The sequence below is a fragment of the Chaetodon auriga genome, chromosome 9, assembly GCF_051107435.1.
Source record: "Chaetodon auriga isolate fChaAug3 chromosome 9, fChaAug3.hap1, whole genome shotgun sequence".
NCBI lineage: Eukaryota > Metazoa > Chordata > Actinopteri > Chaetodontiformes > Chaetodontidae > Chaetodon > Chaetodon auriga.
In genome coordinates this window covers 15725001-15740930 of record NC_135082.1, presented here as the reverse complement: position 1 = coordinate 15740930, position 15930 = coordinate 15725001, and the positions used below count along the sequence as shown (strand labels likewise).

General features: G+C 45.0%; 1 protein-coding gene across 1 annotated transcript; it reads left to right on the top strand.

The window, feature by feature from the left end:
• The first annotated feature begins 298 nt into the window (after positions 1–298).
• Positions 299–12136, top strand: LOC143325616 (uncharacterized). Its single transcript, XM_076738825.1, has 18 exons — positions 299–449; positions 1097–1313; positions 1660–1801; positions 2828–3685; positions 4370–4840; positions 4938–6389; positions 6487–6573; positions 6830–6985; positions 7074–7190; positions 7391–7513; positions 7624–7680; positions 7799–8332; positions 8533–8721; positions 8823–9561; positions 10034–10164; positions 10266–10319; positions 10415–10578; positions 10970–12136. The coding sequence occupies exons 2-17, from the start codon at positions 1129–1131 to the stop codon at positions 10541–10543; spliced, it is 5424 nt and encodes a 1807-aa protein (XP_076594940.1). The 5' UTR covers positions 299–449; positions 1097–1128; the 3' UTR covers positions 10544–10578; positions 10970–12136.
• Positions 12137–15930: the final 3794 nt, after the last annotated feature.

Genomic DNA, 15930 nt, shown 5'->3' with positions numbered 1-15930 from the left:
TAAATAACCAGATATACATGAGATTAAAGTGAGATTTTATTTATGAATAACATGTAGAATAGTGGTTCTTGGACCTGGAACATGAAACTTAAACTCCTCTGTGAGAAGCAAACACATGGATTTACTGAAAGAAAACTCTGAATCAGAGGATCTGTTAAAGGAGGATCTGAGGGGGGCCTCAGCTGAAGGAATGCCCAGTCGGACAGTGGGAGAGCAGAGACGGAGGGAGGAGGAGAAGAGTGAAAGTACATGGCTGAGCGGGGGGGTTGGGGGGGGGTGAACAAGCTGAGTGCCCGCTGGATTTGGAGGATTTTGGCGAAGTCCAACGTTTGTGGCGTTTCCAAGGAAACAACAGTGCAACTAAGTTCAGAGAGCAGAAGCTGAACTCACTGGAAGCTCGTCGGCGTAGTGAGAGAATGAAACTACAATCAGTGGAGCGAAAAGACCAGGTTGTTATTCAAGTTTACTCCTTTTATCTCTAAATTTATTACCACAACAATTAAATTAAGGTTGTGTGAGTTGTACTGTTGATTGTTGTTGTTGTTGTTGATTTTCTGATTATACGAAGGTACAATGGTCATCAGTTGACTCCAGCATTCTTGCCTGTTTTAAGTTATGCATTAGCCAAACGTGCTTGATAGTTTACTCATGAGCTTGAGCTCACAGGATAGGTTCACATCTTTTCATGTCTGTCTTAGAGCAGCCAGTGTGAACCGGGGGAATGATTACAGTGACAAAGACTGTTCAGCACATATGGGCATGTGACAGACTTAAAAAAAAGTGAACCTAGCCTAAAGTTTTTGGGATTGAAGGATTTGTGAAATGTTGAAGGAGGGGCAGGAGGGGGCAGGATGGTTAGGAGGTGGGGTAACCTGAGAGACACCTGTGCTCAACAACTTGCTACCAAGCTGTTGACGTGGTGAATAATAGATGACTGTATTTTGTGTGTATGTGTGTGTGTGTGTCTTTTTCTGCGTGTCTGTTTATCTTTGCCAGTGTGTTTATGTTGGACACGAAGATGAGAAAAAAAGAGTGTGGCAGTTATCATTTTTTTCATCCTGAAGTGAGTAAGTCACCATCTGTTCCTGCTTTACAGGTCAAACTCACCTAGTGGTTACAGGCTAACCAATGGAGGATCACATGATCGCGTCTGACACGACGGCTACCGGAAGCAGTACTGCTACCATGGTACCTGATTCAGGGGGATCGGCTCCGGACCTGGACCTGGACCTGCGGGTTCTGTGTAATAGAGTGAAGGTCCTGGAGCAGAGTGAAGTTTCAACCCTCCAGTCTGACAGCTACCTGAGGAACAGGTGAGAGACTAGACTGGGGGAGAGGGGATCCAGTGACACACACACACACACACACACACACACCTACACACACCTACCGGCTACTATATACTCACTTTTGGCCAAGGTGATATCACATATCAAATGCACCCAACTGCACTGCACACTTGCGTGCGAGCACGATGCTGCTCACATCTCCCCTGGAATTACTTGCTTTTCTTGCATTAGAACTGAATCAAAATTGTGCATTTTCAGATAAAATTAACAGAGGAAGATATCAAACCTTCAGCTTTATGTTAATTTGCACATTTGTGTGAAGATTGTAAGATGTAATTGTGAGCTTGTCTGTGTTATGATGTGGTGTTAGGATCAGACAGTTAGAGAGGTCAGAGAGGAGCCTGCTGCTACAGCTCTGTCAGCTAGCCTCTGCCTCCCACTTGCCCAGCATGCAACACTCCCAGCGGCTGGACCAGAGACTCCACATGCTCAGGGAGGAGGTCAGGACCATGGTGAGTGCTCAGGATCTTTGAATGCATCAGCAGGGATGGATGTGCAAACTGTAAAACTATGAAGACTGTAATGGACTAAATTTCCTGTTCAGTGTAGAAGGGAGAGACGGAGTAATGGATAATGATGCTAACAACATGTGACTATCAGTCCAAAACATGGCAAAAATATTTAATATGTAAACAATCCTGAAACATTGAAAGTAACTGACAGAGATATGACATATATGCTATACAGGACTTTTTTCCTTGCTGGCATGATTCACAATTGTGGCAACATTTTTTTTGAGAAACATGTTCAATACTACAATAATGTCAGCTGTACACATGTTACAACCTACCTCCTGCTGTAGCGCCTCTCTGAGAAGAGCATTTTTGAGGTTGTCAGCAGGTTTTTACACATTGTCCTGACTTTTTTGGAATCAGGGTTGTAAGAAATTACCCTGTGGTGGTTCGATAGAAAGATAACTTTATTAACTGGCAGTGGGTAAACTGTTGTTTGCTCATGGGCAGCAGAAAACAAAAGAGATACAAGTCAGACACAGATCACAACAGATAAACTCTACAGGAAAGACAACTTGTACCTCATTACCAAATCCATGGTGCTGTCCGTGGTGCTGAAGTAGCAGATGGATTTGTAAATGTGCCTGTTTCTCTCATCCTGCCCTTCTGTCAGTTTTGTCTTGGATGAATAATGTTCTCTAAACTCTGTAGCTATGGAAAATAATACAGTGGTTCATGAGTTGGTTCACTAGTGGCAGATCGCTAGTGGCCACCGTTTTAAAAGTGAACAAATTGCCTATTGACTAATACTAAGACGTAAACTAATGCGTATTAGTGGACATTAGAGTAGTTCAGACGATCACTTAGGCACAAAGGTTAAAATATGTTATAAAGCGAGCTGAGTATAGGTATTGGGATCACTCAGATAACTCAGGACCTGGTTTTCCACACTCCACTGTGGCCTCTCTCTTTCTCTTTGATATTTTCTCTCTGTCTTCCTCTCTTTCCCTCTTCCCTCCTGCCCAGACCCAGGAGAAAGAGCGAGGAGAGCGGGTTTGGAGGGATCGATTGCAGCGCTGTCAGAGGCAGCTGAAGGCCAAAGAGGAGGAGATGAGTCGCCAGTCCCAGTACTTCGAGAACTTTAAAATCCAACTCCATCACAAGCTCAGCCTGGTCCGGGACAGAGAGCAGAGCCTGCAGAACCGGATATACACTTTAGAAAAGCAGCTGCTGGACATGACTGTGAGTGCTGCCACCGGCACGGCAACAATCAGTGCAGTCAGAATCACTGCCGGGACTGTTAAACACTGGGAAGACCAAGAGAGGCTACCAGCCACGAGAGGAGAGGGTGAAGGGGAAGAGGAGAGAAAGGAGGAAAGGAGGAAGCAGTGGCAGTCAAGTGTTGGAACTGAGAGAGAAGGAGGGCAAGAAGGTAATGAGGGAAAGACGGAGAAAGCGATGCAAGGGGAAGGAGTCAAAGACACGAAACTGAGCCCAAATGAAGCCAGGTTGCAAGGCTTCATCCTGAGCCTGCAGGAGGATCTCAGGGTGCTGCTGGAGAGAGAGGAGAATGGGATGACAGAGCGGAGGGGACTGCAGGAGCAGCTCCAGGAAGCCGAGGAGAACAGCCACCTCCTGGCCTGTAAGGTGGAGGAGATGAAGGTAGTGGTGCACCAGCTGAAGCTGTCTGAAAGCTGTTTAATGGAGGAGGTTGAAGAGCTGAGAGAGGAGAACCGCACACTTGCAGATGCAGCTAACCAAACATCTGGTCAGTCATCCACATGCTCGGATCTTGGGACCAGCTTGCCCAGCTGCAGTCCTACCCCCAACACTCTCTCATATACCACTGCCACGGGACATTCCTCAGTGGGGAGCTCTGGAGAGGTGCGTAAAACAGTATTATTATTGTGATTATAACAACAACAAAAACACAGCCAGTCGTGCACAAGCACATACAGACAACATCAGAAACGCTGACAGACATCTCTGAAAAGGTTCAAAATTAAAGGACATTAAAACTTTCCAGTTTTAATGTCCTTTGTAGTTTGACTTGTACAGCGCAAAGCACGAGAAATTCATTATTTACATGTGGGGTATCAAGTCCTGAGATCTCACCTGATGATCATGGATTTGAGAGACGTGACATACTGCAGCAACTTCAGTGGGAGACATAAACTAAAATGATAGTGTGCAGCTCTCCAGCCGTATATTCCATACTGCATCCAGCGATGAGTAAGATGTTTATCTCTGGTAATGAAATGCGGGGCACAGTGATAAACTGCATGAAGTTGTTTTAAGGTGGAATGAGTAGCCTGAGAGTACAGGATATCTCACAAGCACAAGTCAAAAACAGACATGAAGGTTGATTGCTGATTTCTATCTTTTTATTAGTTAGTTCTGTTGCTAGGATTGAGAGTGTTGCATAACAGCCTGCCCTGTTGTAAATGCCCATACATGTGCTTCTAAATATCATCAGAGATATGAATTTGAATTATTAAGCATTTCATCATTTTTATATTCACATAAATGATCCACAACCTTTGTCCCACAACTGTGATCTCTGTGCAGGTGCATCTAACCTTGGATGAGGGAACAGGCCAGCCTCATTCATCTGCAGTTCCAGCTGCTCACCACCAGGCTGCAGCAGAGAACACACTGAGCAACAAATCTGCCAAATCAGAACGTCCACCCAAACGTGGCCCTCTGAACCTCTTTCAACACCTTGGCTCTGACCCCACCCACCAGTCACTGTCCTTGACTACAGAGACAGTAGATGAGCTTAAAATGGGGACCTGGTGCTCCGGAGGGATCCTAAACCTGGAGGAAAGCCCCAGTGAAGAATCCGATGCCCTGAGGGAAGCCTACAGGAGCTTTGGGTTGGGGGAGGATCTTGAAGCACTTCAAGAACAACGTGATGGCCTGGAGGTTGCCCTGCAGCGCACGCAGGAGCAGCTGCAGTCGATGGCTCAAGAGAACACTCAACTGAAATTACAACTCAGCAAAGCAGCGGAGGCAGAGCGGGGACCTTCAAGAGAAAAGGTATGTCACAGGGGTTGCAGTGTTCCCAAATGTTGTATACAGCTCAAAAATTAATTCAGTGCATTACTGAACAAATTCTCCCTCTTTGCATACTCAGGTTAGGACACGACCCACTAGAAATGGATGCGAAGATAGCACCATTCTCGCCCTCGCCCAGGATGATCTTGTCCAAGCCCTGAATCAGGAGAACCGGGCTTTGGCGGACCGGATCCAGGAGCTTCAGGATCATATTGGGCTCAGAGAAGAGGAGATCAAGAGGGAGGAAACACAGCTGAGGGAGCACATCTCCGAATTAGAGACGAAAGGAGTCAGGCTGGAGCAGGAGAACCAGGAACAAGAGTGTTTGATTACAGAACTCACCAAGAAGACTGAGGATGATCTCAATACCATCATGGAGCTGCAGCAACGGTTAGCGGAGGGTGAACAGCGTATGGTGGAATCACAGGATGGTGAGGAACAGTGGGGATCTCACATGAAAAGCGAATGTACGGCTGCAATATCAGGATGTTTTCAACAGAATAATCTAGAGGAATGTATAGACAGGTTGGTGGAAAGTGTGCTGAAAGGTGAAGGTGACGACCCACGCCTGACATCCAGTCCACAACCATGTGATTCAACTGCAGTTTCAGCTCCTGGTTTTCAACATGATAATCATTATGATCCATTGAAGAACAGCCCACAAAGCACTCTGCACGTTAGCTCACTGACCGATGAAGTGAGCCAGCTGACCAAGTCGGTCCAGAGCCTCAGAACAGAACAAGAAGAACTATCAGGCGACATAAATCGTCTCAGAGAGCAGCAGAGAGAAATAGCTTCGGCAGTCCAAACACAGACAGAAGCGAAGCAGCAGTTAACTCGGACAGTCTGGGGACTTAAGGAAGAGAAGGACAGCATCTCTCAATCTCTGGCCAGTCTCAAACAAGAGAGAGAGCAGCTTAGCAGGACAGTCTGCAGGCTGAAAGATGAGAGGGACCAGTTTATGATGTCGATGAGTGGCCTGAAAGAGGAGAAAGAGCAGCTAACAAGGTCTTTATCTGGTCTCAACAGAGAAAAAGAGAAGCTGCTAGAGTCTCTCTCAAGTGGAAAAGAAGAGAGAGATCAAATCATGCGTCCACTCCAAACTTTACAGACAGAGAGTGAGCAGCTAAGCCAGACGGTGCTCTATTTGAAACAGGAGAGAGACGAACTAATCAATTCCCTGAAGTGTCTGAAGGAACACAGAGATGAGGAACAGTTATCTCACCCTTTACAAGAAGATCATCACAAGTTGATAAAATCAGTTAGCAGTTTAAGAGAAGAAAAAGAAAGAACTGAACTCTCCATCAGCTGTTTGAAACGAGAAGAGGAGCGGATGAAGCTACTACTTCAGAGCCTGAGGGAGGAAAGAAAGAGCCATGGAGCTGCTCTGTCCAACCAAACCCAAACAGAGGGGAGGAATCAGAATCCAAGCAGCGCTGTCATAACAAAGAAGACTGAGACTCATGTTGGGACGGGAGAATATGCTACGCAGAGATGTCAGACCGATGACCACAGAGGAAACGCTGCACAGGTATGAAGAGATAAATATCCTCCAAGTATTATGGCTCATTGTGTATCATTATGTTGGATCACTGTGTACTTACACCACATGTTTTGATGGAAAACAGGATCAAAGTGATCTGATGAGGGAGATTGAAGCCTTGGGAGCAGAGCTAAAGAGGTCACGAGATGAAGTCGACAAGAGCCACGTGGATGTGAGTTCGCACAACTTCCCATTTCTTCGTTAACATTTGCGGACATTTCTTGTGACAGAAGATAAGATTACCTCCAGATTTTCTTTTAGACTTTTAAACTAAATCATAGTCGTAACTCAAAATCCACAATCTTCAGGTGATCTCCAAGGTCAAGAATGAACCTCTGTGCTTAACTGAGTAGCAGCAGTGATCTTAATCTGAAAGACAAAGATGACACACGACATGTTTAGGAACAGAATGTTTGTTTAATCTTCAGACTAAGAGGCTGCACAGTGACCTGTGTCAATCAGAAGCCAGGAGGAAGGAGGCCGAGAGAAAGGCTGTCCAAATAGCCGACGAGGTACTGAAGCTGACAGCTGTAGCCAATCAGATGGAAGAAACCAGACGGGAAAACGACAGCCTCATAACACAGGTACTTAACTAGATGTACATAACAAAGATGTTTTGTGTCTATCTCTTATTTATCCGTCAGACCTCACCAGTGTTTGTGTGTGCTGCAGGTGAAGGAGCTGCAGAGCAAACTGACAGGCCTGGTCAGGGAGAAGACTGATGCTCTGTCACTGAAGAAACAAACGGAGGAGCAGTTCAACATCCTTACGGCTCAGCTCAAAGCTAAGGTGAGAACGGTGGAATATCAAGATTCTGTCCCATTTATGTGTCGATGAATCATCAACACTCTTATGGACGGAGTTGGGACATGCTGTACGTCTTGAGTGCATCACTGTTCTTCAGTTGTTTGACTTCTGATGATGTTTTGTCTGTTCCTGTGTGTGTGTGTGTGTGTGTGTGTGTGTGTTGATGTATGTGCAAAACACAGACGGTGGCCTTAGAGGAGTTAAACTCAGAGTATATCGCTCTCAAACGAGGGCAGAGCAGCAGTGATGACGTGAGCGCTGTTCTCGTCTCACTCAGGACGCGTTACAACCACATCAGAGCGAAGGTGGGTGCACTGCCAGCTGTGGCTTTGCAGTCCATGACACTCACAGCAGTTAGTTGTATGTTATGAGCTGCGGTTTTCATGTGATTCACTGTATTTTGTTTGTCCTCTAGTATGATGCGCTCCTGAAAAAGAGAAGCCAGACTGATCTGGACATGGCTCCTTTAAAGGTGAGGAGAGAGACATTCACTCTGCTCTTTGCTGCGCAGTCACTTTGACTGTCAGGCAACTACTGTCATTTGTCAAAAGCAGTTGAGTTTGACTGACGGGTGTTTCGTCCAATAACAGGCCAAGCTGTCTTGCCTGGTGTTGAAGTGTCAGGAAAGGAATGGCTTGCTGGCTCAGATGATGAAGGCTATGCACAGACAGGGCTGTGTGGACTCCACACTCACACAGCAGGTTGAGCAGCTGCTCAGTGACGCCGCTCTGCAGGACTACACTGCAACGTTCGCTCCAGAGAACAATGTAAAGATCCGCCATTACAGTTCTGGGTTTACACCAGGATTTATTTCAAAATTTCAAGACTACACAAACGGATTCACACCTGGAAATCAGCAAGACCAAAATGGATTCACACTTGAATCTGGAGTGAAATGTGCAGAGCTAAAAAATGAAAAACATACACCTTCAGTCTCCACTGAATCCACAACAAATTGTCAGGACTACAGCAGTGAAGTCACTCAGGCAACGACAGGAACACTGAAGAAAAATGCCAGCACAGCGGTGCCAGCTTCACCAGATCAAGAGCATGCCAGCGTCCCAGCAGCACCATCACCTGTTGTTCCAGCACCGAAAGAGGGCTTGATCACCAATACAGCACATGTGAGATAATACAAACTAATCTTTATTCAAATATGTATTGATTACTTTGGCTTAAAGGTTGTAGATGGAGCATTTTAACAGAAATAAACCTTTACAGCATTAATGTTGTGAAATAATTCTGATAAATGAACAAGATGCCTATACTTAATTTGTAGATTGTAAATTAAATGTCTTTTCAATCAATCTCAATCCCAACGCAGCTCTCTCCCCCTGCCAGTCGACCTGAGAAATATGGGTTTAATCACCCGGATATGAAAGAGAAGACCTCGACTGGATCCTCACTGAGTCCCACTCCTCCCTCCAGCTCACATGTAAGGAGGCTGAGTAGTCCTGAGAAGATCATCAACCTTCATGAGCAACTGCAGAAGACTCTAATGAGCAGCTATCAGGTACGCTGAAGCTTTTTATGCATTCAGCATTACACAGGTGCAGGTTAGTGTTTGGAGTATGTGAAAAGAATAACGTTGCTCTTGTTTCTCTTCATTTCAAGGTTCCAGTGAGCCGAGGAAGAGGACGGCAGCCCAGGAAAAGTCTCTCTTTTTCAGCTCCGGCAGACGTGCGACCGGCCTCACAGACCAAGAAGCAGAGCCTCTGTGACAATACAGCACATACCAGCTCTCCCCCAGTCACTGCTGCTTCAAGCCCAGCTAAGCACACTCCTGCAGCGACAGCCTCGCTGGTTTCCACTAATATGCCAACAACACTTTTCACTGCAGTCGCCTCCAGATCGGCTAATGTTACATACAGTCCCAGCATGTTTACTAACCATCAAATTAAAGCAGAGAAAGCTACACCATCTGCTCTTTCTAGCTCTTCTAACGTTCCTTTTGCCGCTGTGGCACCTAACAAAGCCAAAGCCACTAATATGACAATGTCCCCACACCTGAGGAAGAAAATCAGCCCTGTTATCCCTGACATATCTCATGCTAAACATACCGCTTCTGGCCCTTTAACTCAGAGGGCCACGACCTTCGACTCTGATGTCTTAACCTGTTCTGACACGAATCCAAAAACCACTGCCTCAGACACGACTGCCCCGAGCATTTCAACTGCCCCCGAGGCTGATCATTTTAACATGCCTTCTAAAACCGATGGTGCTGCCCCTGCACGTGACCGGCTTGTATTTGCTGCATCCTGCACTCAGTCTGCTCGTTGCTCTCCTGAGAGGTCCAGCAAGTCTGTGGGAAAGTCCACTGGTGCTCTTGAAAAGACAGCAAGACCCAAACCAGGTAAATCCAATATTTGAGATTCACACAAAGGCAGAATACTTGTTCTTGTTCTTAAAAAAAGTTGAAATGCCGTTATTGATTTGACAGTAAAACAGCATTTGCTGAAACTTTGCACAAGTATTTCTCATAGCTTTTGTACATAATATTGCAGTTAATGATTCTAATATTACTTTTTGGTTGTGTACTCCTGCAATGTGATTATACTCAGCCCAGATATGGGCCATTCTCTGTTTCTGTCTCTTGCACTGGAAATCATGTCGCAGCTTGATGTTGCCTTGTTTATTGCCCACATATAGTAACACACTGCAGTACAAATCGCTTGGTTTTGTTTGTAATTTCAGTTTGCACTGAGCCCTGCTATGTTCATTTATCGTGGCAGAAGTTTAAAGTTGAAAGGTGAACACTAAATAAGCTTTAACCTCAGACAAGATAGGGTGCCATGCTTTATTTTTCTTTGTCCCCTCACCTCCAGAACCTCCAGCTGAAGTTCGCTCCGTTGAAGTCATCAAAACAGTGGGCCAGAGCAGCCTCATGATTGGTTGGGAGAGGCCGCCGCTGGACGAGCTGGGCTGCAGTAACGGCACATTTGTGTATGGATACAGGGTAGGCAGAGCTCACTAGAGCAGCAGGCAGACTGACATTTGGGCTCTGATTTTGGAAGATTTGTCTAAAAGCTTCTTGTACTTACTGCTGTCACTTCTCAGGTGTTTGTAGATGGGGACTTCCACAAATCTGTCATGAGCTCAGCGTGCACCAAGGTACGAGTCTCTCCCCACGAGCAGCTGCGCATTATTCTATCCTGTTAAACTTCATAACAGCTCATGTATTGTGTAATTCGCTTGTCTTTCTACAGTGTATTCTGGAGAATGTGGAGCTGAGCGTCCCAGTCCACATCAGTGTCCAAACGCTGGGCTCTAATGGTCTCCGTTCAGACAGTGTCCACATTATGTACAGGACTTCAGTGAGGACAGACCACCACTGACTCACAGCAGGTGTTATGGTGGCACAGGTCAACAAGTAAGTACTGTAATATTAAATGCCTGTGTGGACGGAGCTTCTGGGTCTGAAAAGTGAAGCCAGTGTGGATGTACCTTAACCTGCATTCTTTCTAATGGCCAGCAGGGGCCACTGATTGCAAGAAGACGTCTGATTGTATGCAAACTTATGAAAAAATGACCTTATTTCTCACTTGATTTGTTAGCTTATGGTCTCAATCTCTAGTTTCAAGTCTTCTTCAATGCAGCATCATGCTCATGTAGTAAATTATGTTCCCATTTAGACAAATATGGCATGAAAGTGAAGTCTAATGTAATCTAAATGATATTTAAAAGGGCTAAAAGATACTTTTTCATGGCCACCCTTGTGTGACAAATTATCTTTCCCTTCATCCTCTGTGTCCGTCCTTCAGTGCACAGCCATCTATAGCTGCAGCCCTCTGAGGGACCGTGCTCTCCTCCACCTCGGCACACAGCGAGGGCCACGCCGTTCCACTGCTGGGATACCCTCAGGCTCAGGTCTACCAATCAGAAAAACTAATCTCTTGTTGTCATTACCAGCCTATAAACACGTTGTGACCTGTGGCCGGCCGCTTAACCTCAAAACCATTAACTGAAGATGTCAAACAGAACAGCGTGTCATATTCATGAGAGTTAATCTGCACGCAAGAGCAGACGAAGACTCGCTCAAACCTTGTTGTTCCTGTTCCTGGATTCACCTCTGGAGTGGATAGGACGTTGTGAGTGTTTGCCAGGTGAAAGGCCAGAGTGGCTGCCAATCAAACAAATCCTCACAAACTGATGTAAAATGTCTACAAACCACAAACTATATGAAGCCAAGATCAATCATTTTGTCAAAAGCTGCCTGTGACACCAACATTTCCGAACATTCAGCGGAGACCGAACGCGCTGGAGGGATGTCTGCATTTGCTGCACATTGAAACACTGTGTGAAACACTGAGGGATCATGCGTCATGAAGCTGCATCCGCCTCTCTGGACTCTGTGACGTGAACCGCTGGCTCGAGGGACTTTCACTGTTTGGAAACTGCACCAGGTGCCGACGCGACATTGTATCCCGAGGTCATCTTACTTGATTTTTACACGTGAAGCCAAATATGAGAAAAGATGACTCACTCCAAAGACTTATCTGTTTCCTCCTCCTCACAGGTCCACGGGGTTACTTTAAACACAGGAGCCGGGTGTTATTTACGTTCTGGAATTTGCACACAGTCACTGTTGATATCTAGAGGATTAAATTAAAAAAAAAGTTTATCACTAATATTTTTTTGTAGAGAATATTATAAAAATATGCCAATGTACCACATACTGTACGTCTTTTTGTATGAGTGACACTTTGTTTTTCCTACCTAATAGATGTTATGTTTGCACGCTCACGTTTGTTTGTTTTGTACGATGTTCACAACACACGATATGACGTTCTTTTGCTACTTACGTATGTGTGGGTGTGGCGTGATCATGGTGCAGCAGAGGTATTTTTCTATCAGTAATTGAAAATTTTGATTTCCCATTGATTCCTTTGGACTGTACAAAGAATAAATGTTTATATGATATTAACTGTCATGCCGGTGTCTGTGTGTGTATGTGAGCTGAGGTTAAAACTGATTCTGGTTGGAACTGATCCAGAGATTAGATTTGGTAATACTGATAATGCGCCTCTTAGCTTTACTCTATATTTCACTTTATTTATCCAACTGAAACACTTCCCATTAATGAACACTAGATGGCAGCCATTCATGGACGACTTTTGAGGTACAGTAGTAGGCTACTCTGTGTGTGTGTGTGTGCGTGCCTGTGTGTGTGCGTGCGTCCAACTCACTACACCTGACGGGCTTTCACCACAGATTTAGTGGAGTGGCTGATGCTGACGTGCATACAAAGAGGTTTCTCAAGTAGCCTAAAACATCTTAATGTTTGCTCCCCCATTCAATACAAACCAGGCACCGCACCAAAAACTGAAGTGGGAGAAGAAGAAGAAGCATCAGCAGCTTTCAAAAAAAGGAGCTTAATAATCACCTGCAGTGCTCAGCAGCTTCGGGAGCTCCTCTGAGGACTTCATCGCTCACGCTCAGCAGAAAGAGGTGTGTGTGTGTGGACGTGGACATGTATTGCTCATGTTGTGGGGACACAGTCACATTGTGGGGACACTCCTTCCTTATGGGGACAAAATGCAAGTCCTCATAATGTAAATCATTAAACTTTAGGGTAAGAGTAAGTTTAGGTAAGTATGGTTATGGTTAGGGTAAGTCTCTTTCCTGTCTTTGTTACTACAATATGTCATTTTTTGCAGTGGTGGAAAGTACATTTACATTTAAGTCAAAAAGAGAGTATTTTCATTTTATGTTGCTTCATACTTCTCCTTTACAATTCAGAGGGAAATATTGCAATTTTTTTCCTCACTTTATTTATTTGACTGTGTTACTTTACAGCTTGAGATTTTACATACAAACTATAAGAATAGAACTTCTCCCTCACTAATAAAGGAATACACACAGTGGCCATTTGTTCTGCATTAAGAGTACTTGCTCATAAGTAAAAGTACTTTTTGCTAATAATAGTATTAATAGTGCTTTTATTTAAGTGCCATTTTCAATGGAGGGCTTACACTTGTAGTGTTTTTACATTGCAGTGGTGCTACTTATATTTAAGTAAACAATTTGAATACTTCCATCACCACTTGCATCTATGAACAACAGACAAAGAAACACAACAAAACTGTTAAGTAACAGAAAGGTTAGACACAGAAACCCCAGTGCGTCTACTCCAGGACTGGATTGTATTGATTATACCGCACATTACTCACAAAATCTGATTTGTAGTTTTGTGTTTTCTATCTGGTCCAAGTCGTATATAAGCAAAAAATGCTCAATACTGAAGTTTGAAAGTTTGCCCCAGCTTTATTGACACAGTGTACGAGCCCTTTAGGTTTAGTTTGCATGCATCGAAAACGACATCACTGCATCGCGTGTTGGATCTCAAGTGGACTCAAGTTTTAGATGAACTGGCGGTCTACTGTAGTCCTGCACTGCACCAACTAAAGAAGCTTCAATAAAAACTGCAGTGCAGTTGCTCGGTGCAACTGAATCAGCGTAAAGAAGCTCAGCTGGACCCACAGGACTCTCATTACACTCTCCAGGGAGACTCACCTCCATTATTAACACACACTCCAACACACATGATGCACTCATTCCTCAGTCAAGTAGTGTGTGGTTAACGTCTTGTTTGCTTGAGTTAATGACCTTGGTGTTAATTAATTTTCCATGCTGGATGTTAATGATGCCAAGCTCAGCTCTAACTCCTCACATGTAGGCCAACATGGGAGTTAGAAAGTGATGGACGGGCGGGAGGGAGGGAGGAAACCAGGGGCTGGTGATAAAAGGAAGTGTGTGTGTGCATGATTTGTCACAGGGATGTCAGTGACAACCACAGCTGGGCTCGAGCTTCCTGCAAGAATATTCTGTTGTGACGTTTAAAGACACTTCTGGAGTTTTCACATGTGTGTGTGGTCTGCATACGTGGCTGAGAGTGTATCACCACTGCGGGGGATATCTCCTTCTTGCAGAAATGTGTGTGTGTGTGTGTGTGTGTGTGTGTGTGCAGACAGTTGTTATCAGCAGGGTGTCTCGAGGGCGGGGAGGGGGTTTGTTGGAAAAGGACTGTCAGATGAGAATGAGGAGAGGAGGGATGGCGTGTCGAGGTTTTAATTTCACCCAGTGGGGACGTTGTCACTCCATCACCGCCGCTGACACCTCGAGCATCCCGCGGCTCGAGTGGGGTGGTGGTCTGGCATCAGCTTCCAGACCCCCAGGGCAGCAGCTTGGTGCTCACACCCAGAGATGAGCTCTAAAAGTGGTTTCCACCCGCTGCTGTGTCTGGGCAGATGGGTCTTGATGCTGGAAGGTTGCTGTGTTTTTGATTTGTTGTGCTGTCATGCTGCAGTGGTTTTCGTGGTTAACGTGTGTGTGTGTGTGTGTGTGTGTGTGTGTGTGTGTGCGTGTGTTTGTGTGTGCGTGTGCGTGTGCTGGAGCTTGCATGGATATTGTTTTGTGCAAACACATTCATACATGCTAAAAGTGTCATCACATGAAAATTACAGACTGCTGAGCGATAATGCTTTCTGTATCTCAGTGTTGTGATGCCTCCTTTCCTCTCACCATCTCTGTTGTTGTGGCTGTATCAGTCCATCTCAGTGTCTGTTATATTTAGAGGCAAAGCACTATCAGAGCGTACAGCTGGCCGCCTGTGATTCAATTCTGACAGATCTACAGCTTTCAAAGCAATCTCCTCTCTTTTTGTCCCCCTTATTTTTCTCCACCCTCTGTCTCTTTTTTCTCTCACCTCCCTCACCCTCCCTTCACTCCCTCCATCCTTTTCTTTCCTCTTTTTTATGTTATTTTCACCTTAATGCTTCAGTCCAATCTCAGCCTTTTGCTTCCCTTTTCTTCTTTGTTTGTATTGTTTCTTTATACACCTTAATGTCTTTATTTCCACTCAGTCTTTTTTTTTCCATACAATCCTCATTCTTTCCTTTCATCTTTACCATTTTCTCACCCAAGTGGTTTATATTTCCCCTCTCTCTTTTGGCTGTTTCTTTGCCAGTTCATCCCTTTTTCACTTCAATTTGAAGTGCTTTATTGCTGCTGTGTGTCATGAAACTCTATCTGTGTTCCAGCTCCTCCTCTTTCTTCCACCCCAGCTCCCTTTCAGTTTTCTCCACATCTTTATCAGGTACGCCGTATCCTACCAGGCAGAGCAAATCCACGTTGAAACAAACATCAAGCAATGCAACTTCTAATTTGGGAAGAGACAAGCAATTATCTGCTATTACATCCTTGAATCTGTGCGCAAAGGCAAGCCTAATCTCATTAATCATGAACAATGGGGGCGGTAATAGAGGAGCATGTTTATGCAAATTCCCCCACACAGTAATCTCCTTTCATGCTTAATAGCCAAAACAGTGGTGGCGCCTCAGAAAACAATCCTCCCCCTTCTTTCTCTCCGCTCAACCGCTTGACTTGCTTTTCTTTCCACCACATCTCTTTCTTTCTTGTTTTTCTTGCTCTTGTGTTGTTTCCTTTATCCCATCTTCCTCCCGCTTTCACGGGAGTGTGAACCAGCTCGTTCCATGCAGAAGTATTGATCCCAGTCCCTGCCAAACCCTCAGTTTGATAGCAAATAACCCTGAGAATGTGTGGGACTTTGAGTTTTACACCCCGCTTCTTCTTGGCAGACTCCACAGCTCATTCCACTTCTCCTCCATCAATTCTCCCTATTCCCTGTGTTTTTATGTCTTTCATTTGCATTTTTATTGTTTCATTGCTTGCTTCTCTCTCTCTTCCCCCATAGCGTCTGTTT